At 40.4% G+C, this 23,962-nt stretch overlaps 1 protein-coding gene across 4 annotated transcripts in view; it reads left to right on the top strand.

Annotated features, from left to right (window-relative positions):
• Positions 1-23,962, top strand: part of SORCS3 (sortilin related VPS10 domain containing receptor 3) — a 584,946-nt gene that overhangs the window by 442,405 nt on the left and 118,579 nt on the right. For all 4 annotated transcript variants that reach the window (XM_082408251.1, XM_082408252.1, XM_082408253.1 and 1 more), the window contains exon 7: positions 1,881-1,999. In XM_082408251.1, the coding sequence (XP_082264377.1) occupies positions 1,881-1,999 (119 nt within the window). The remainder of the gene's footprint in view (positions 1-1,880; positions 2,000-23,962) is intronic.

Here is a 23,962-nt window from a genome sequence, read left to right on the forward strand (position 1 = left end):
ATAAATGTGTGTAATAGCTAGCTATAAATTATATGAGTGAACCCCTTCCTAGACAGCAGGGCCTTTCACAATAGAAAATCTCTGTCTCATGCACTGCCATATTCCTGGTGCTTAAATAATACCCAATACATTATATGCACACAAGAAATACTTTCTGGATCAATCAATCAATCAATTAATTAAAGATCAATAATCAGGGAAAATTTAAAGTACCCTTGTTTTACACTCAGTTGTTATAAATTTTTATTTAAACTTTTGCCTTTATCTCTGCCGCTTACCACCCCTTCCAGTGTAGCCTCCGAAACGTACTCACATCTGTGCACATATTTAAGTGGGCAAGCGCATTAGATGTATGTAGTAATGCATGTCATTTTAGATGATAACAAAGACGTCTCTGCTTTTAATCCTAAAATGACCTCTATTTTTCACTTTGACCCATTTATTATTTTTAAACACCATTAAATAAACAATACACATTTTTAAAGCAAGTGTATACAGAGGTTTCTTTATAGAGATTCACATGTGGTTTTTGCTTGGGGAACAAAAAGCTGAATGGATTGTCTTCCTCGGGTGACCCTGTCATCATGATCAGAATGCTGAGGATTTCTCATTCAGCTACAGCTGCTGCCATAACTTTGCGGGGTTAGTTGAGGAAGGTTCAGCTGCTGAGATCTTTAGAAAATTTTACAAGTAATTATACAGGTTTTACTTATAATAAGTAAGTACATTCTTATTGTAAACACAAGGAAGACGTATATAATATAAAAAGCAAAGGCCCCACTTCTACTCTCCTTAAGTCCATCCCTTTCCCCCAAAGTAGTCATAGCTAATTTATATAGATGTCTTTTAAAACTTTTTTTCCTATGCAGTTATGGCACAAACCTGTATTTATAAAGACATTGTTCTTTGTTTTTGTTTTTTGTTTTTTTATAAATTGGATCGTGCCATACATGTTGCTAAATAATTTTTTAAAAGGTTGCAGAACAATGCACCTTGGGGAAATCAGCACCTGATGCATATGTATCTACCTAATTCTTCTATTCACAACATGGTGCTTTGTTATATGTGTACGTTTGTTTATTTAAATGTTCTTTAATTCATGGACATTTAGCCAGTTTCTGGTTTTTCACTGCTATGAATAACGCCACAATGAACATTTTTGCCCTTGCCTCTTTGTGAAAATATATGAGTATTTCTCCAGAAAACGCCCCTTGAATTAGAATTGCTGGTAAAAAGATATGTACATTTAAAATTCTGATAGATATTTCAAATTTGTTCCTTCAAAAATCTGTACCAGGAATAAAGATGCAGACGTAGAGAACGGACTTGAGGACACGGGGAGGGGGAAGGGTAAGCTGGGACGAAGAGAGTAGCATTGACATACATACACTACCGAATGTAAAATAGATAGCTAGTGGGAAGCAGCTGCATAGCACAGGGAGATCAGCTCAGTGCTTTGTGACCACCTAGAGGAGTGGGATAGGGAGGGTGGGAGGGAGACGCAAGAGGGAGGAGACATAGGGATATATGTATACATATAGCTAATTCACTTTGTTATATAGCAGAAACTAACACAACATTGTAAAGCAATTATACTGCAGTAAAGCTGTTAAAAAAAATAAAAAATAAAATTTTAAAAATCTGTACCAGTTTACTCTTTGGCTGGTAGGATATAAGATTAACTCTTTCCCCACTCCCTTTCCTGAACTAGATATTCCTTTTTTTAAAAAAATTATTACAAATTCTTTGGACAAGAAAATGCAGTCTCATGGTTGTTTTACATTGCATCACTGATCCCCAGGAGGTAGGGCTTTGTGTGCTGAGAGGTTTGGTGACCATTGCCCCTTGTGTCTAAGTGTCTCTCTGCCATCCCATTTCAGATGCTCACTACCTCACCTGCAGGATCCAGGAATGTGCTGAGACTACGCGGAGTGGGCCTTTTGCCCGCTCCATTGACATCAGTTCCCTGGTCGTCCAGGATGAATATATCTTCATTCAGGTGAGTCCAGATGTGCAGTCAATGGTAGAGGGAAGATGCGTGGGGAAAGTCAACTGCTGACCGGGAAGATGAGGACGGCTCTCCAGAGGCTGTGAAGATGCGGAGCTGAGGTGCTGTCCCTCCGGTGCTTGCGGTACACGGTCCGCTGGGGAGATCCCAGACTTCTGGTGAAAGATGAAGGTGTTATGGGTCCTTATTGTTTACAGGGAACTTTAGTGGCCCACTGAATCCTTCAGTTGAATTGTCCTTTTATTATACCAAAGGGGTCTTGAAATGACCAGGACTTGGGCTGGAGTTTGAGATTACTTAGAATCAAATCTCATTAGAGATGAGTAATTAGAGATAAGTAATTTATCAAAGCCACATTCTATTTCTGTCCAAAGTGACTTATCTAATGTGGGAGTGAGAATCTCCAAGAAATTAAGCATCTCTAGGATCTTCTTTCTGTGAAAATTGAGGTCTCACTAAATCTTCCCCTCCCTTTCCAGTGCTGACCACCCCCTCAAATGTCCAAGCCCCAAATCCTTCACTCCAAGAACTCTGTGACTCCTAGAGAAAACTGGATGGGACTAACATTTTTAGGCAGGCAATGGAAGCCTTGTTTTAGATTTTGAGTTTCACTGAAAGGAGGTGCAAAATAGATCAAAAATGAGGGAAAACAAAAGAAGATGCTCCATCAAGTGATGGACTGTGTGTGTGTGTGTATGTGTGTGTGTGTGTGTGTGTGTGTGTATGTGTGTGTGTGTATGTTACTGAGCTAAATCATACTTGCATTTGAGGGCAGCCTTGGTCCCCCTGTCCTCTGCCTTTCCACCCTTCTATGGTCTGTTGTTTTCCAGACTGCTTCCTATAGGAACCTTGAACTTCAGAATCTCCCTGAGTTTGCTCAGAGCTGAAAGCACCTGAAGGGCTTTCTCGGCCTCACTCCTGGTCTCTTAGTCCAGATCAGCCCCATCTCCTCTATGAGACCTTCTCTGAACTTCCAATCTGGGTACGACTCTTCCTCTGAATCTTTGGAGCTCTTGCTACCTGCTGTTCCTCTAGCACATAGGCTATTAGGAATTGTTACTTAAGTCTTAGTGGATTTGTCTCCTTCTTTCCAAACTGTGTTTTACACTCTCTGAGAAAAGGGACAATATTTCATACACACATTTTACCCTGAACCTTGGCCTTTGCAAATCAGTGGTGCTCAATGTCTACTTGTTTTATTGATTGACTATGCATGTAGCGGTTACTTTTTTTTACAAATGAGCTGCATGAATTTTTTTTTATTATTACTGGAGTATAATTGCTTTACAATGTTGTGTTAGTTTCTGCTGTAGAACAAAGTGAATCAGCCGTATGTATACATATATGAAGCTGCATGGATTTTTGAGCTCTACTATGATATAGGAAAAGTAGCCAGCCATGCAAAAACGAGCTTGAAAGAGGGAGTGCAAGAGCGATCTTTGTGCTTATATAATCACTGTTTCTCGGCCAGAATTTCAGGAATTTTTTTCTAAATCTTGGCATGTCATTGGTACTACCATTTTCTTATTCATAAGTATTTATTGAACACATACAATGCAAAATATACAGTACTAGGCACTACACTTGGTGTTCCCCAGCTTTCTGCCTTTGACCTTCTAATCTTTGCCCCGCCCCCTCACTCTCTGGGAGATCTTATGGTTTTGAGCATCTTCTCCATGTTCTGATGACTCTCAAGTCAATGTGCCGTGACTTCTATCACGTACGGTAGACCTACATATCTAACAGCAATCTCAATATCTTCACTTAGATATTCCACAGGTTAAATGTAATTGACATGCCCCCCTTGAACTTGACACATTGGTGGCACTACCCTCTACCAGGTCATTCAAGGTAGAAACCTGGAAGCCAGTCTATGTCATCAAATTAAATGAATCCACAGCCTCTGCTAATGTCACCCTTAGTTATTTCTCAAGTGTTTCCTTTCATTCCATTCCCATTGTTATGGCCCCAGTTTAAGGCTTTATTGTTGCTTTCTCTCTATTTAATTTTTTTTAAGGTAGAAGCACAGGGATGACTTATGAATTTACCAATCTGATTGCCCTTTTCTTAATGCTGATACTGCATAAAATGATGAACATGGCAGAATTGTTTCTGGGCAACATGACTTAGAATTTAAAATGTTCAATTTTCTTGTCTCTTTTTTCTTTGTATTGCATAAAGTTTTCTGTAACTGCAAGCAGAAATCCAGAATTTTTTTCTAACTGTTCTGAAATACTCCTTTTTAAAAGAATTATTATTATGCTGGAAACCAATGGAAGTTTTTCTCTTTAATCAGCATCAAATTTTATTTTGTTTGAAAGAGATATGCATTCCCATTATTCAGTAAAGTTTTATTAATCCCCTACTACATTGCAGCCCCCTGTTTTAGGTGCTGGGGTTAAGATATTGAACACGACAAAGTTCTTGCTTTTGTGGCATTTACATGCTAATGGGAGACAGGAAAATATGTAGGTGATATGTATACATCCATATATACATAGATATGAAATGTTGTGTGCCACACTTAGCTACATGACCTTGTCCTGTGCCTCATTTGACTCATCTATAAAAAGAGGATAATTGTAGTACCTACTTCATGGGTTGCTAGGAGGATTACATTTGTAATCCTGTAAAGCACCAAAACAATGTTCTATAAATGTTGCTTTGTATCTTTTTATCTATCTACTACTATCATCTGTTTATCTATCTACAAAGTATAGCAGGTGATGGCAGTGCTATGGATAAAAATAAATGAGGGGCCTTGAATGTTGGGTGTCTGTGGATATTGCTATTTAGGATGACCTGGGAAGGCCTTGTTGGGTGATGACCAGGGAGAGAGTGACAGAAGTTCGTCGTCAGAGGGGGACGTGGAGCTAGGTCTGTTGTGCCCTGCACTTCCTTGTGCCCCTTATGCAGATGTGGGGTAGGCAGCTAGAAATTTGAGGCTGGTTTAGAAGCAGGAATGGTGGGAAGGTAGGGGCTGGAGATATAAATGGGAAGGGTGTCTGCATATTGATATTTTTGAACTGCAACATTGAAGTCACCGAGGGAGTAAGTGTAGATAGAGAAGAGAAACCATCTAAAGACTGAGCCACAGGGCACTCCAATATATAGAGTTCAGGGAGATGAGGGAGGTAGTAAGCGACACTTGGAGAATATAGAGATTACATCAGGAAGGCACAGGGTGGTAGATTCCACAGGACCTTGAAGGCTGTTTTAAGGATTTTTTTTTTACTATGAAAGAGATGGGAAACGGTTGACTAACAATGCTCCAAAAAATGTAAAAGGCCAATACTCTTGAGAAAAACATTGAATTTCATTAATCATCCAATAAACACAGATTAAATGCTGTTATTTGCAACTATCAACTGGCTACAATAAAAATAAAATAAAGGATGTCAGTGGGTTGCAGGTAAACAGCTAGACATAATATGGGTACAAATATAAGTTGGTTGCCCATCAATACTGAATCAGAGTCTTTTCATTCTCATAGGTGAGTTTGAGGGTTGACTGATTGATGTGACAAATATATCTTAGTTCTGACACTGTATGCTTAGTTTTTAGTTTTAATTGCTTCTTTTTAAGAAAAAAAATCATTATGTGGTCTGTTTTCCTTGCTTTCCTGCACATGTATTTGTTTGAGGATTTTGAATATTTGTTCTAACTAAACTTTATTAATATAACTTTATACAACATAGCACATCTTCTATTTTTGTATAATCTGTTGATTTCCTCTTGTGACCAATTTTAAAATTAGTGCATTTCCATGCCTTTCTATTTCTTCCCCTATCTCTTTAATTCCTCTACCACCCAGTTTTGGTTGGTTATGTTATCTCTTAGTGTTTGCTTCCCTATAATTCTGTTAGTTTAAATATTTTATTAAGCACTGCTGAAGACAAGTAGAAAAAAATAGCATGTGTGTTTATGACCTCCTTCGTTCTCCCTTCTATCCAACTCCAGTTTTGTTAATTAAATCATTTGGAGCATTTATATTCTGCTTGAACCATCATTCCTGCATTTATTTTGATTTTAGTTTTAGGTAAATTTATTCAGTGGTCCTTTTACTATAGTTTTCCCATTAGTTTCTTGGTTGTCTGAAATTTGTCCTTTAGTAATGTCTTCAAGAAAGGTGAATTCTTGAATGTTGAAAATATGTTGGTTTATCCCCTTTATGCTTTAATATCATCTTTTAAGGTATAAAAGATGTCATTTGCTTTCCATAAACACTTTGCTCCATTAACTTATTGAATGTTACTGTGTCTGGCTAGTCTCATATTTTCCCTTTTAGGTGTCTTGATATTTTTTCACCCTTGATACGTAAAGTCCTTTAAAAAAAATATATATATATATTACACACATATATATATATTTGAATACTATTTACTTTAGTAGTGTATGTTTTGTGGTCGTTAATACTATGTTGATTCTTTCCCATGGAATATATCTCATTCAGTTGGTTCAATTGCTTCTTCCTTTTTAATTTCTCAAAAGTTTCTGTGATTTATATTTTGAAATATGTATTTTATTTATTATATACGTTAGTTTTATTGTTTTGGCTCTCTTCCTTCAAGACACTTAGGATGTGTACAATGGGCAAGAAAGACAAAGGGGAGACATCTTTTTTTTCTTCTAGTATGTTTAACTTCCTGAGCAAAATGAAATTTATAAAAACAGTTTTACTCATACTGTCCTTGAATGAGTATGTAGCCGTGTCCAGGCTCCTCTTTGCCTTTTTTGCTGCTATTGTTTTTAACTTTGCCAGCTTATATTTTATCTCTTTTTGTTGTCTCAACATATCTCCCCTGAGCTCTTGTATTTCTGCTTGACCTCTTCTTTTATAGAGGTGATTGCATCATGTGGGTTATTTTTATTTGTAGCAGTGTGGTCACAATTTTTATTTAGTTCATGGAAACATTTTTTGTTCTATGTCTGCTCTTTGTTTTTCCTGTTCCTTTCTCTCTTTTATTTTGTCATATTATTTTGTAACTCCTGTGCTGTTTTCTTCTCTCATTATATTTTTCATCATTACTTATTTTTTAATGACATGAGCTCTTCTGGCTGAACTATTTGAGGATGTTCATCTTGGGGATCAGGGCTCTGATCAAGGCTCTCTTTCAGCTTAACAAGAGTCCCCCTTTGTTCTCAGTGAGGTTCCATATAACTAAAGATTATTAGTCTGTTAGTGGATTCTTCTTATAAGGTAAAACTGCCTGAGCAGTTCTCTAGCCAGCCATGCCTCTCCAGCTTCTCCTTGTCACCAGTGAATTCCAGAAACACTCCCACTGCCAATTCCTGAGCCACATTCCCTTGGTTCCAAATAATAGGTTGTTAGTTTTACTCCTTAGGAAATATCATCTTTAGAGAACTCTGTATCTCTAGCTTGATCTAAGATTCGTAGCTGTAGGCATTTTTGCTCTGGTGCCTGTCTGTACCCTGTTTGTCCTTCACTGCCTTTGGCTTCCTTTCCACATATAGTGTTTCAGGGTTTTGTTTTCCTTAAGTATAGAATTTGCATTTTTCTTTCGTGTTTTTCTTGTTGCTCCAGGATGATTTAAGAAAAGGGGGAAGCACCATTATTACTTGGCTATTTAAAACCATTTATAAACCCTTATCATGTATTTTCTGAAATGTTGCAATAACTTGCTAACTGATTTTCTTGCTCCCAGGTCAGCATACCTCCAGTCTGTTCACAACACTACTTCCAAAGTAATTTATTTAAAATAGAATCAATGTCCTTGCCTTCAGTGGCTTCTCATCACCTATAGGTTAAAATCCAATTTCCTTAACATTGCCTACAAGCTCTTCTACTATCTGGATCCTACCTACTGCATCAGCCTCATGTGAATTCCTTTCCCACCACTGTTCCCCATATACCTTCCTTTTTATATTTTACCCTTCAATAAAAATAAACTATTTTAGTCTCGATGCATACACCATGTCGTTTTTGCACCATGTCATTTCTTGCCTAATATGCCTTTCTTGTATTCTTTTTTCCGGCTTGGAATGTCCCTTTATCAAATAAACTCATCCTTTAAGATTCAACTTAGACAATGCCGCCTATAGGAAGTCTTCCCTGACATCCTCAGTCAATCAGGATTAGACCAAGCTCCTTTGCTGATTACTTATCCATGTGTATTACGCTTCCCGAGCCAGGTCTGTAAACTTTAAGAGGACAGGACTATGTCTTATTCATCATAGTTTTTCCTGCACTTAGCATAATGACTGGTACTCAATAAAAGTTTGTTGAACTGAACTGAACTGAGAAGATAAGACGCCGTCCTTATTCTCACGGAGTGTAGTTAGTTATCTTTTTAAAGCAAGGGAGTCTTGTTTCTCCAACTAACAATATAAGACAACTTAGGGTAATTGGCAATTGCTCACTGCATAAGAAATGACCGTATGTAGAATGTCTCTGCATTTTTATAGAACTGCTGTCCAGGAATTATCCATTATATTATTCAATGTCCTTTTTATATTCATTCATTTAAATGTATTCAAATACATTCAGCCCAGTGGGGAAGACAGACAACAAAGCAATTACAATGGAGTGTGGTGAGAGCTGTATTTGTGGAAAACATGCATTGCTCTTGGAGTGAGGAGGAAGAGCTCCTCACCCTGCCCTGGGAAGAGGGTCAGTACAAGTTTCCTGGCAGCAGGACTGTGAGTACCAGTTAGACAAGTGAAGGACAAAGGGCACTGCAGGCAGAGGGGAAGGCATGGGTAAAGTGAGGGAAGTGAGAGACCATGGTATTGGGTTGGCCAAAAAGTTCGTTCAGGTTTTCTATCTGTTATGGAAAGACCCGAACGAACTTTTTGGCCAACCCAATGTATCACGACCTCTATCTAAGGACAGCTGTAATTATGGGAGGGAGTGAGGTGGCTGGAAAGTAAATTAGAAAATTGTCCTGAAGAGGTAAACCTTTTCTATTTCCTTTAACTGAATACTGATAATTTTGTGTTTCCCTCTTTACAGTTGCTAAAAAGCTCACAACTGATTTTTGTGTCAATTTTAGCAGTTTCCCTGCATTAAGCTTTATGCTACCCTTCTTCCTTTCTCCTATACCACTGGTCGTTTTTGATGACTTGGCACCTTTCATGTATTTTTTTATATTTTTGCTTGATAATTGCCTTTTTTTAAAAAAATTATTGGATGCCATCTCAAATACATTTCTGCAATCAGTGTGGGTCTTTAATTTTTTTTTTTTTGGAGGGTATGAGTTTTGAAAATTGAAGTGGGGATCAGGAAAGGCTTTATGGAAAAGGTAAGATTTGCACTGCAATGATGAATATCTACCTCTGAAGCAAGGAAAGAGCAAGGGTTTTTCATTCTTTTCATTGAAATAAAGCTGCTTCAGAAGACTTTGGTAAGAGCAGAAAACCCTCAGACCAACAGTAGCTTCCCCTCCATTGTTTAAACCCACAGATTTGTATCTGAGCAAGATATTAGGGCATCAGGGTAGGTTGTTTTCTTCCTACCCTGGCTAGAAGTCTGCCAAAGAACGGTTTTGGGAAAAGCTATAGCGCACCCGGGCTTGGGTCCAGCCCAACCTTTGTGGGTGACATTCCTGTGGAGAGCTAGACGCCGAGGATTATGCTGCCACTGAAAGAGTCTTGCCATCTTTCCATAGTTTGACTTTTAAAGGGGAGACTTGCAAAAGCAGATTATTCACTTCTATGCCTACAATTTGAATAGCTAAATAACAGCAGGATGGGCATAAGGGGCTTTGGTGGGTTTGGTTTTTCATAATTTTAAGGGATTTACCACTTAAATTTTCTAACTTTCAAAGTATTGATATCTTATATTTTGTTTTAGTGCTACCGGAGATAGAACTCTAAGGGAGAAAAAGACAAAACCTCGCAGAAAAGGAGACCAGTCTATCCCCTCACTCTTTCCTACCCTTTTGTGCCCGATGTTTTTCTTGGTGGCTCTTACATTGGTTCTTAGGGAACTTGTCTCAGATGCTAACAAAAACGGAAGAGGGTGGGGCTCCAGGACCCTTAGCCCTCCTTAAAAGTGTAATTCTGCTTTTGTTTGCTCTGTGTATCAGCGTTCTTAATACTTTTATTTGACAAAAGGAATCTGCTGCTAAGAAAGGTTTGAAAACCACTGACATTTTTACAGCACTGCTGACTGCATAGGTCAAAGTCGGGCTTTTGTGTGTGTGGACAGCTGAACCACTAGGAATTCGGGTGACATCCAGGCTTATATCCTCTCTCTGCATATTTATAAATGAGGTGCATGTATTTAAGGCATAATTATTTACCTACAGTGACTCATTATGTACAAACGTATATGCATTTGAGAGTGCAGTTTAAATAACCAAAAACCTAGCTAAGCTCTTCATAATGCACTTCCCATGATATTAATTTTGCATAAAATATTCACCCTCTCCCATTTGTTCCTCTAAAGGAAAGCTTCCCAGGCCCAGTCATAATTTCCTTTTTCTGGGCATGATGTTATTATTTTTTATCCTGTATCTTGTGTGGTAGGAGGGTCCATAGACTTATTCATGCAGCTCCTATAATTTAGACAGATCGCAAAGGTTCTGCCTCACCTTTTACTTTTTCATTGACAAAGAGGTAAAGGTAGCCATCTTGATGGTTTTGCTTAGGGAACCTAGTGTTTGATCTCCTGCTGTTGGGGATGCTGAGCTGGAGATGTACAGAAAACTGTGAAATGTGTTAATCTGTCAATGCCTTTTCTGTGCAGGAGGCCCAGGGCCTGGGGTTTTGTAGTAAAGTCAAAAGGAGCTAATCCTTCCCAGAAGAGCCCTTGTTTTAATGGGGAAGTGTCTGCCTGAAATGCCTCCGTTCCACATGGATAAAAGAGAAATCTGCTTTCCTCTGTAGGGGCAAAGGGAGAGAGAGATAAGTTGGTTTCTGTGTTCTGAGTCAAGATGGTTGGAAATCTTGTCTTTTCTCCTTATGGAGTAGCTTTTCTAGTGATTATCCTGGAGAATAGGTAGGTCAGCAGTGGTTAGCAGTAAAATCCCTTCAGTGATATGATTCATACCCTGGCTATTGGGGAGTGTGTTGAAGAAAGAGGAGCAGAGCCCTAATAAGTTATCACAAGAGATTTGTACGTCTTTACTGAGCTACATGAAGCCCGGTCCTTTCCTCTCTTCTGGCACAGGAGGTGGCCTTTAATGTGATATGGGTTCAGTTTCACAGTGCATGCAATTGAATTAAAAAAAAAAAAAAAAAGCAAGTATGATACTGACCTATCTTCAGGTATCTAAAGTATAAGAGAAAAAACAGATCCATAATTAAGATCCAAATAAAGTACTCTGGAGGGGTGGACAAAGCAGAAAATTTGAAGGAGGGAAGGCCATCCCAACCCTGCCAGATCCTTCTCCATATCCACAAGGAGACCAGTAACAGGGCAGAACCATCTGCTACGTAATGCCACTTTTGACCCCTGGTGAAGTTGTGTAGAGAAGCCCCTTCTATAGCAAGGAAATCTGAGGGTGGAGCAATGCCATACATAAGCGTGGTTCTCAGATGATTCCAGTAGTACAGTGAAACCAGTGGGTAGTTTGGATACGAGTTGCTGTTCGTTTTTAAGAGTTGTGTGTATAAACATAGAAAAATAGCACCATTGTACTATTTTTGTGTGTTGGGAGACGTTCTAGAAGTATTAGCAATTAGCAAGTACAAGTAGCCAATTAACAGATATTTGTTGAGCCACTAGAAATACTCCAGGTGCAATGGAGCATGTTAGAGATGGAAGACGTTGTCCCTGCTCTGAAGCAGTTTATGACTCGAGTAGCTAGTGGTCTGATGTGGGGAAAAGAACCCTGAACTCAGAGACCTGGGTTGTAATTAGGAATCTGCCACCTGCCAGCCAGGGAACACTGGACAAGTCACTTGGATTCTTAATTTCCTGATCTTTGTAGAATGGAATCATGCTACTTGCTCTGCCTAAATTGGAAGGTTGTTGTGAGGATCAAGGGAGATACTACTAATGGTTTTGGAACGCTTTGAAACTACTAATGGCTTTGGAATGCTTTGAAACTACTAATGGCTTTGGAATGCTTTGAAAACTAGGAGCCCTATAAAATGCAAGAATCAAGAGACTAATCCACGTGCAAAAATCAGCCTCACTGTATTTTGTGTATGCACCTTCTCTTTGAAGGGTTTTATAAAAGATTACTAAATCTTTCCCCCAAATTCATTCTTTAATTATTCATGGCTTCAAGTCATTTATCGACATATGTGCATAATAAAATCGTCCCACATGTCTCCCATAGTGTTGGTTATCAAAGAAACCAACTTTTAATGATACCTATATCTGTGTATAGATAACTGTAGATATCTTTCAAGACTCTTGAGTGCCTTCTTGTAGCATCTTGGTCCCCAGATCACCTGGGTTTTGATACATTAAGAGCCCATTTTATGCACCTACATGAGAGGTAGAAGAGCCTCGATGATGTGGCTACTGTATCCCTAATAAATTGTTATCTTTCTGAAAGAAAAAAAACCCTGAGGCAGAAATTGAGTGTAATTATTCGAAGAAAAACTATTTGGCAATATTTTAAATGATGTTAATTTGGCCTTAATGGGAGAGATTTTGAATGTTAAATAAATAGCAATTTCATCATTAGGGGCACATTTACAACACAGGAGTTTAAAGAAAAATGAAAGAGTTTCAGAGATGATCTTCAAAAGAAATCCAATAAAAACATCTTCAGGTGACTATCCTTGAAGCCCTTTCAAAATCGTAAGTGTTTTTAACAGGCAACACTAATGGAAGGTCTTTATTTTTTTTTTAATTTTTATTGGAGTATAGTTGATTTATAAGTTGTGTTAGTTTCAGGTGTACAGCAAAGTGAATCAGTTATACATATATCCACTCCTTTTTAGATTCTTTTCCCATATAGGCCATTACAGAGTACTGAAAAGAGTTCCCTTTGCTGTACAGCAGGTTCTTATTAGTTATGTATTTTATATATAGTAGTGTGTTTATGTCAATCCCAGTCTCCCAAGTTATCCCTCTCCCTCCTTATCGCCTGGTAACCATAGATTTGTTTTCTACATTCGTGGCTCTACTTCTGTTTTATTAATAAGTTCATTTGTACACTTGTTTTTAGATTCCACATATAAGCGATAGTATATGATATTTGTCTTTCTGTGTCTGACTTCACTCAGTATGACGATCTCTAGGTCTATCCATGTTACTGCAAATGGCATTATTTTGTTCTTTGTTTTGGCTGAGTAATATTCCATTGTATATATGTACCACACCTTCTTTATCCATTCCTCTGTTGATGCACATTTAGGTTGCTTCCATGTCCTGACTATTGTAAATAAACACTAATTATTAGAGAAATACAAATCAAAACTACAATGAGGTATCACCTCACACTGGTCAGAATGGCCATCATCACAAATGTACAAACGATAAATGCTGGAGAGGGTGTGGCTAAAAGGGAACCCTCCTACACTGTTGGTGGGACTATAAATTGGTATAGCCACTATGGAGAACAGTATGGAGGTTCCTTAAAAAACTAAAAATAGAGCTACCATATGATCTGGCAATCCCACTGCTGGGTATATATCTGGAGAAAACCATAATTCGAAAAGATACATGCACCCCAATATTCATGGGAGGTATTTAAATAGCATGTAGCTGGGCTGTGTCTCTGTACCTATAATGATTTTAGTGGCTTGATGTAAAAGTTGTTAGTATTGGAAATACTTCCATGAATAAACACAAAATAGTGATCTGATCGTGAAGTAATAATATTTAGTTGACCTGTGTGTTGAACATCTGTGTCCCATTTCCCGTGCTCCTGGCTCACATTTGCTCAGCAACTAGCTGTACACAGCGGTGGCCTGATACCACCTCACCTCACTGCTCTGTGGACCTCTTGCTTTTTGTTCTAGGGCTGATTTCTCCCCAAGTGGGAGGCTCACGATAGACCCCTCAGTCATTCCGGTGCAGATGCATACCTTGAATTTCAAGGGTGTTGAGATCCTCTGGGACAATCTGAGCAATAGAGTCATGGGCCAGGGGATAAGGGCTCCTCTCTTCCGGAGTCAGGAGGGCAATGCTGGGCCTCATCCTCTGAGTCTTCACAGGGTCCCCAGTAGAACTGAGCCCCAGTTGCTTATAATAATGACCAGTTCAGTAACGCACCTTGGGATGGCTTTCCCTTCCGCCTTGTTTCCTGCTTCCTAGTTCCACCACTCCTGTTCCCTAGGAACATTTCTCAAAAATAAACAAACAAGACCCAAACAACCCCTCCGAAAAAATAAACTACCTGCCCAAAAGCCCTTGTCTCAGGCCTTAATTCTGGGGGGAACCCAGCTCAAGACAAATTGGGAAGACTGTCTCTTTGAGTCCCTGCTGTGCATCCAGGATTGTAGATAGGGTGGACTATACAAGACAAATAGAAAGAATCACTCGCATCCCCGTATAAAATTCCTCAATCCAAACACCCATTCCCAATGCCTTCTAACTTTTCAGGGACCTGGCTTTATTGCTTATCCTTCTGTCCCCTCTGTCTTTAGCTTATTCATCCCTCTTTCCGACTTTCCATCAGTGTTTAAATATTTTAAAATATCTACCATCCTTAAATTAAAACAAAACAACAAAACTCTCTTTGAACCCCATACTCCTCTCTAGAAATGACCCATCTTTCATTCACGACCAAATTTCTTGAGCGCACTCTACCTTCATTATCCCATTTTCTCATTTCCTTCTCTCTTTAACCCACTTGAGACTGACTTCCGCCTCTGCCACTTCCTTGAAATTACCGAATTTGCCAAGTTCATCAAAGATATCTTTGAATGGTATCTCGACAGCACCACTCAGTAATGATATTAGTGGACTCGTCTGCAGCTTTGGAATCTCCTGACTGCTCCTTCCTCCTTGAAGCAGCCTCTCTCCTTTGCTTCTTTGATAATTTGCAGGCCAGCTCCTCTCCCTACCTCTTCAGTCTCTTCTTCTTCCTCTTCTACAGAGGTACCTCTTCCTCTGCCCACCTTTTAAGTATTTTCTCTGAGAATTTAAAATATTTTCTCAGAGCCCTCACTGGATTCCTCTTCTCTGCTCACGTCCTGCCCTCTCGCTGATCAATCCCTCCTGTCTGTTCCTACAGCAGAACATCAATTACAAACCAGATGCTGATGATTCCCCAGTGTCTCCTGCTGAGACAGAGTGACTCCTGGGAGGGGCTCTGTATTTACAGGATGCCCATCAATCCTTTCAGCATGGCGACGTCCTCACTCTATTCAAAGCTTTGCTGTGTCTATGTCTAATAAATGATTCCTGTTTGCTTCTTCCCAAGAGATCTGCTGAGGCTCCATGGAAGTTATAATGCTTGTTGCTTACTAGGCCAAAATAGCAGGGAGTGTTTCCCCTTAATCTCAGAGAATTGTTCTGTAATTAGCTACGTATTGGAACCTAAGTATTTGCCTTTCTGGTAGTACATGGATGGGTATGTCCGGTTTAGGGTTGTCAGTTTTTTGTTTTTTTGTTTTTTCTCATTTTGTGTATCACCTCTGAGTAATTAGTAATAGCTGCATAGAAGACTGTGTTATCGTGGTTCAGTAGGAAAGACTGCTTTTGTTAATTAAGTGTCTCCATGGGCATGGTGGGCAGTAGTGGCATGTCTACTGTGCAGTGCATCTTACAGGAAGAGTGGCACTCATAGTGTTGCATTATCCAGGGGCCTCATATTGTTAGATGCAGCCTGGGCGTTCTGGTCTGGAAGGTGGGTATGCTTTCCAGGGACCACAGACGTTTCTGTATTCAGCTCAAAGGCATGAGATCAGCCACACAACTTTCAAATCTCTTCCGCTGTTTGGAAACCTGCAAGTTCCTATTTCCAAAGCAGTGATTCTTCATATTATTTCCACCTAGCCACTCCACCAATTTTTGCCCACCAATCAGCAAATTGGAAGAATTGTTGTCTTTGTTGGGAAAGGACCTCACATTTATTTAGTGTCAAATTTATATCCGGCATGTGTGCATTTTACTATTTTTTTTATTCTACTTTATCTTCCTAGGATCTCAGTGTGGTACACAGCATGATCTTTCTTTTGCAAAGGGGGAAACTGAATTTCAGGAAATTTTAGAGAATCACCCTTTGTTGTGTAGCTCAATAAATGTCAGCATGAGGAGGATCGGACCTCAGGGCTGCCTGGGTTCATGAAGGATGAGAAAAGAGGACAGTGATCCATTTCTCATTCATTTTCCCCAAGATGAAGATCTTCACATCAACACTGAATAGCTGGTGTTCCCAGAACTTTTCCAGATGGCTGTAAAAGTGAAATAGGCAGATGCTCTCCCTGTCTTGGTAGATAGTCGGGGCAAGAAAGCCTCATTCCACTCCTTGCTCAGTGAACTGTTTGTCAGGATCTGTTTCTGTTTTGTTTCAGATCAGAAACTTTCTGAGTCATTAACCAAAGAGAGGCTTAAAGGAATTCAGTAGAATGTGATCATGCCCGCACCTCTGAGGGTTGTCCCTCAGATGCACTTAGAGGATTATTCAAACACTCATCGCTAAGGTGCCAAGGGGGGTGAGTGGCAGCATGGCTGAGCATCGTTACCGTCCCCAGCTCCACTCTTCTCAAGTCTTCCGCACTTGCCTTGCACCTCTCTGTGCTTGATCCAATTTCCATGATGTATTTTGGGGCATGGCATCTCTTGTGTCCCACTCCCGGATGCAGAAGAGCTGTTGCATCATGACCCTATCAGGTCTCCCTGTTATCATTCTCTTCCAAGTTCCAGCAAGTCCCCAACACCCACTGTGCTGAGCGCAGCTCCCAGGAGGATCCCTTTTCTGGGGCCTTCTATTAAAGATAATTGTATTGTTGTAAAAACAACAGTGCTGATAATGACGGCAGTTGGGCTGTTGACTGAGGAGCAGACTATTAAGTCCAGTTCTCTCCCCATTACCATTCTAACTAGAATATACATTTCAGAGGTTCAGCTTTTAAAAATTTTACTCGCTCTTCCTTTAACTGCATCACTAGCTAATGGAGTAAACAGACATATTGGATTTCTGCAAGAAGCTTTTGAGACTAGGATTCTGAAAGCCCTCATGGTCAGCCAGAATAAGATCTTCCTGGACTTTAATAAGTGGCAGAGCCAGTGGCTAATCAATCAACTTGATTTGATTGAACACCTACTATATACCCTGGACTGTCTGAGACAGAATGGTTGATTGGTTGATTCATTCATCCAACAATCATTTATTGAGCACTTAATACGCTCCTATTACTGTTCTTAATGAAAGGGATATAATGGTAGACAATACTGACAAAGTGGCTGTCCTCATTTTTTGCTCAGTTTAGATGTAGAGGTAGGACTGGGTGACCTGACAAGTCTCCATGAGTGAAGCTCAAAGCACCTAAGGTATGCGAGGCCCCTTTCCAGAGCGAGGGAGACCCATGAGGCATGATGTGATCAGGGACAGTTCCTGGAGAAGGCAGGGCTCAAGCCAGTTCCCAGAGAAGGGAATTAACTTGAGGAGTCCAGCATCAGGACCAGCCAGTGCTCCAAAGAAGAGAGACCTCTAATGGCAGGAGACAGTGTCCATGGTAATGGAGTAGGCAGGTGGTGGAGGGGTGGCAAGTATTCCTACCTTTAAGCCTGGTATCACCGTAACTCACTCTGTGACCTTGGGCAATTAACCTTCCTCCCTGGAACTCAGTTTTCTTATCACAAAAGGAAAGGGTGGCATCCAAGTAGAGCTTTCAAACTCTTTGTTGTCGTTACTGCTCTTAACAGTGGAAACCACTTTTCAGACAGCGTAGTTCAAGGAATTCCAGTATGTAAAACAGATGCAGGTGGAATGGATCTAGTTTAAGAAGGGTGAGGGACTGGATCAGCTCCCCCACCCACCCAGCCTCCTCTTCACCTTTTTATGGACACTCTCAAAGCATTGCTGTAGAATTCTAGAATAGAATCCAGTTTGGAAGGCAGTGGGCTTTATGACTCCAGAAATTCCCTTCTCATGCTAAAATTCCATAAGTCTGCTCACTCTGTGGGGCAGTCCACTGAGTCAGACATGTAGAGGGGACTGTTATTTGGAAGTATTTCCCGACTCATTTCTCCAATGTCAGAATTAAAAAAAAAAAAAAAAAAGATATTTGGGATGTAGCTAATTGCTCAAGAGAGTTGCTGAATCATTCTTCCCTTGTTTCCTTTCACATCCATGTACTGAGGGCTCAATATGGAGATAATGCAATAGATCAAAAATTAAAAAGCAAAAACTAAAAGTTCCTGCCATGGGAGGGTTTATAGTCTAGTGAGAGAGAGAGAGAGATAATACATAAGCTAAGCAATAAAGAAGAAAAATAATTGCATACTGTGAGAAATCTATGCAGAAATAAGCATAACTGAAAGAGCCAATAATAGCAAGGAGGGGGCTTCATTCATTCATTGATTCCATCAGTCCCTCAAGTTTTTCTGGAGTTACTACTATTCACAAAGCATAGGGCCCCACTTTGGAGATTTTATAGTGAACCCAAGACAGACCCAGTCCTCTTCTCATGGGAGCTTATGATTTAGATGGATTCTCATCTGTGATAGTTATTGGGAGGCAAAAATAAAATAATATAAAAGCATAAATTAAGATAAAATTGTGTGTGTGCGTGTGTGTGTGTGTGTGTGTGTGTGTGTGTGTGTGTATAATATACCCAGATTTTGCTTTTGAGCCTGGGACATGCGAAGTATTTTCATGACAGGCAGATTCATGCACCCTCTTCCTAAACTGGGAGTCAGAAGGTCTGAACAGAAATCAATTCCTGCAATTTGTTTTTAACTTCTTTCTCCTTAGCCAGGATTGATTTTTGTCTTTGTGATCAATGGCAAAGAGAATAGCTCCATGGCCCGAGCAGCTGTTCAAATGCTTGGTCTGGTTAGCCCCACATCCAACAAACAGAACTTTAGAAGCTGATTATGAAAGGAATAGGATGAAGATGCCTAAGGGATGGGCCTGATTACCCCCGCCTTCCTGGTGAAAAAATGCCTGCAGGTGTGGGATAAGGCAGAGGGACACCCTGCTGTCCCCAGTGGGTAGAACAGAGCATGGTGACGCTGGAAAGGAGGGAAGCATTGGGATTAGCTTCCTGTTTGCCAACCTGACTCTCTCCTTCCCTGACTCCCTTCCCTTTAAGCTCTTTCTTTTTCTTCCTCCTCCTATTTCATCCTTCCTACATTCGGAACTGCAAGCAAAACATCTGTTGCAAAAAAAAAAAAGAAAGAAATTGATTGGTTCTTCTCTCTCTTTGTTTCTTGGACTTTAAAATTGTCTGATTCTTTAATCGCCATTCTCTCCTCCTCCTCCCTTGTTTTCTTCTAATCCAGATTGTGTGTAATGGGAGCATGAAATTAGACACTTCCCCTGTCTCCCTCTAGCCTTGGAAATCCTCGAGGCCGGGCAAGATCGCTTCCACTTTCTCCTCTGAAAAATGTTTTCGGAAGGAATGCACACCTTGTGATAGCATGTGGTGGTGATCCCACTGAATGCAATTACGGTGGAGAGGGGGCCATACCCAAGGCCTTCTGTCTGGTTCTCCAGAATAAATGCTTGCCGTTTTACTGCCTGCCCCAGGTGGCGACCGCTTCCAGATTGCAGTTATGGAGAAATCATCCAAGGGCTCTTAATACGATTGTGTTAATTATTTCAGGGCGCTGTGTAACTGCTTCTTAGGTGTTCTTTGTATATGTGGGAGGGAAGGCGTAGAAGTAGTGGCTTTCTTACTTCCTCTGAAATATCTGATATGAGTCCTTATGAAGTGGATTGAACATACCTCTTCTGTGTAAGAAACAGAAGTTTCTCAGCATTTTCTTGGTTAAAGAGTTGTTCTCAGCCTTCCTCCACAATTTTCACCGCCTAGCTAATCTTCTGTTTTATTGAATAATCTGTAGTTCTTGGAGAATCAGTTATACATAAAGAATCAGCTGACATTTGTTGAGTGGCTAGTATGAGCTAGGCATATTATTAATGCATTTAATTGTTATGACAGCCTATGAGGTAAGTCCAACTCTTACCACCATTTCACAGAAGAGGCACAGAGCAGTGAAGTCATTTTCCAAAGATCACACAGCCAGTAAAGAGTGGAGGAGAAATTTGACCTAGGCAGCCTGACACCAGAGCCTTCTTTCTCAATCTCTGCTCTTGTTCTTCTCTTTAAATGAGAAAGCGTCATGACTTAAACTTTCTTATTTGCCTGAGTCAAACTGGGTCAAGAATTGTATAAGGGGCAGTGAGTGGAAGCTTAACACAAAGTTAAGTGCTTACAACATGTTTGTGGAGTCATTGAATGACCACAAAAACAACCGGCCGCATAGAATCTTAGGAGACAGGAGTTGAAGAAGACATGCACGCTGAGGAGACTAGGACCCAGCAAGTGAAGGGATGAGGAACACAGGGATGTGACATTTTTGAGTCCCTACTTTGTGTCAGGTGCACGTTGGGCCTTATGATATGAGGATGCTTATCAGTTTTTAGATGAAACTGAGGTGTAGGAGCAGTTAAGTGCTTTTCCTACAGAGTCGTAATTGCCAGTAGGGGTGGGCGGGGGTTGGGATCCATGTCTGGGTTTCTGTTCTGATGTTCTTTTTAAATTTTCACAACAAAGAACTAAGTCAGTAACCCTAAAAGGTACAGAAAGATAAAATCCCTCATAACCCAGCTGTAGCTCTTGGATGTTTTCTTGAAGTGAAACCACGTTCCTGATGTGAACCACCTCTGCAGAGATAAACAAATAAAATTTTAATAAGATTATTGAGCAGTATAGTATTGCATTTTTATTGCAAATGTCAAGTGAAAATGAAGCATAGTGTCTATGTCAGATACTGAATGGCAAAGACTCTTAATAAAACCTACACACGCCCACTATTTCTTGCCCTTCCCCCAAAGTGCCTCTTCTGGAACCAAGCAACGCCCAGTGATCCACTCGCTTGGATCTCCCATCGTGCTACCTTTCCATCTCTGCTGGTGATCTTTTTCTTCTTTCAAGCTCCATCCCCACCTTTTCTCTCCACGTCTCCCTTTGGTGTGTAGGATAGTTCAGCCGTTACCTGGTTTCTCCAGTCTTCCATCCTCAAATCCATCATCCCATTCGGCAAAGAGGATGTCCTTCAGTATGGGAATCCCCTCTCCTCCTAAGGCAGTGGGAGTGTAAATAACACCTGTTTATACACTACTTATTACCACGTGTGTGTGCAGTTATGTGAGTGTGTGTGTGGAGTTAGGCAAACATGAGCTGAAACCCCAGTCCAACCCTTTGCCTTCTGTGTCATTCTGGCATCTCTGTGTCTCAGTCGTCTCATCTATAAAATGAGGTAGGATGAGTGTGGACTTCACAGTGCCAAGCACTGATTTTATTGTAGTCTAGAAAGATCATAAGTTGTGTAAACTATTGTGGTTCTGGGGTGGGGCGTTTCTCTGTTTTATGGCTCTTAGCCTTTGCCCTGCTCAGAGTACCATAGCATTGGCATTCATTTTGTATTGTCATTTGTACATCTTACATGTTTGGCTTGTTTTTACAAGGAAATGGTGAACTCCATGAGGTCACAGCCCCATGACTCCTGTGATACCTACCTGACACAGCCTGGGCACAAAAGTGCTGAATAAGTATTTGCTGATGGATTGATATATGTAACACATAGTAGAATTGGGGCCAGACATCTCTCATCCCTAATGAGATGTCTAAACATGATTAATGTTCAAGGGACGATGTGAATTCGGCCAGACCTTTAATTAATATGTGGATTCGGCAGTGGGTAGGGAAGAACATCTTGTAATGCGCTTCTTTGTTTCCCACAGGAAAGCATGACCTGGTTTTCCATGTTGTGGTGTTGCCAACCACTCAAAGGAGTATTTGATGTAAAATCACGACGCACTTGTAAAAATCCATGCAATTATCTCCACTTTGTGTTTTTCTGATCTTGACTTAGTGAACATAGACCGAAGCAGTCTGGCGATGTGAAAAGAGCCTTGGGCTTCAAGTCAGAAGTTCTGAGGTTGGCTTTGAGCCTTACCTTTTAGGAGCAAGGTGACATAATGTGGCCTGTCTGGGCCTCCGGCCCCTGAATCCTAACATGGGGATGTAATTAGACCTCCTTTGCATGCTTGTGCTCCAACCAAATGAGATTCAGTCCAATAATGAAAACTAATGGCATGAAGTAGAATACAAATATGAGTTATGACGTGGGTGCCAGGTACTAAGAGGTGGTTAAATGAGAGCAGGACACATTGTCTACCCTCGAAGATAATACAGTACAAGAGACCTAAGATGTACCCTCTTCCAGTAATTCAGGACAGCAGCTGATAAGTGCAACAAGAGAGCTACAAACAAAGGGCCCTGAGAATCAGAGGATGAAAAGCTGAATTCCAGCTGGGAAATTGGGATGGGGGAGGACTCTTTAAGGAGGTAGCTTTTGATGTAAGCCGGTGTGAAATTCGTTAATGCTGGGATTTGTGTCAGGATGAATCCCTCCAGGTAACTGGTCTTAAACTAGCTATTCTTTGAAAAGGCTCTGCAGTAGACACTTTAGATTTTTTCAGGGTTGCAAAGTGTAGTGGACATTATCAAAATTTAAAGACCCAAGTTCAAATCCAGGCTCTGCTACTTTGGAGCTGAGTGACCTTATCCATGTCAATGAACTCATCAGTAAAGTGGGGCTGCATAGTATCTCTCCTCCAAGGTCATTGTGCATGAGGGCAGACAGTGCATACAAAGTGGTGAGCACAGAGTTTGACTCTCCAACAGTGACACTTCTGCTGGTGGAGGATAGGACAGGCATGACACAGAGAGTACAATGGGGAAGCTCCAAGAAGTAGCAGAGTAGCAGTTGGTATTTTACAAATATTCATGGCTCTCTTGGGGAGGTGGCAGTGTTTTCTGAGAAACAGCTTGACAGATGGTTTAAATCCGTCCACTGCTGTCCCAAAATGAGGCATGCACATCCCATGTTGGCAAAGTTTTCCTGTTACATCTAGCAGCCCAGGTATCTCCAAGTCTGCCTGGAAATCCCATGTCCCAAAGAAGCATCCCTGCTTCTCTAGAAAATTAATGGCTTTGTTTTCCTTGCCCTTTTAGGATCTTTAAAATATCTTGCACATATCAATAAAATTAGTCATTCTCAAAGCAGCTATGTGCACCTGCCATTCATCCCATGTGGCTGAAGACACATCTGATCTATAGCTCTGCCCATCCATTTCTTGCTTTTCTTCTCATATTCTGTATTGCCTCTAACGTTTCAGTCTGTAGATAGCTATAGCCTTACAGACTATATATAGCTACTGGCCCAATGGCAAATGTCAATGCCCCAGACAATCAATAGAGTGGGCAATGTGGATCATCACCTTGATTTCTGTACTTAGACTGCTATAAAAGCCATAGACTGAGTGGTTTATAAAAGCAGAAGCTTATTTCTCACAGGTTTGGAGGCTGGCAAGTCCAAGATGAAGGCACTGGAAGATTTGGTATCTGGTGAGGGTCCACTTCCTGGTTCATAGACGGCTACCTTGTTGCCATGTCCTTACATGTTAGAAAAAGAGAGAGCTCTCTGGGGTCTCTTTTATAAGAACGCTGGTCTCTCCCAAAAGCCCCACCTCCAAATACCATCATATTGGGGATTACCTTTCAACATACGAATTTTGGGGGGGGGGACACAAACATTCATTCTACAGCAATTTGTCAGTGAGAATACTTCTAAAATCTTTGGGTTCCTGGGTACATATACAGGTCAATCATAACACCCTACTCATTGTATTTGTAAAACAATTTATAGTTAACATGAAAGCATTTTATTATCTTATCGCATTTACTTTTCTGTAAGAGAAGGATAATTATTATTTGTTCCGTTTTCATATAAAAATAACCTTGGAACTCCAGGAGACTAGTTACCATGCCTAAAATTGCATGTCTGATACATGATCAAGCTGAAACTAGAATCACAGATGTTACAGATACTGAGATCTTTTACCT

This window comes from Balaenoptera borealis, assembly GCF_965194805.1.
Source record: "Balaenoptera borealis genome assembly, chromosome: 10".
Taxonomy (NCBI): domain Eukaryota; kingdom Metazoa; phylum Chordata; class Mammalia; order Artiodactyla; family Balaenopteridae; genus Balaenoptera; species Balaenoptera borealis.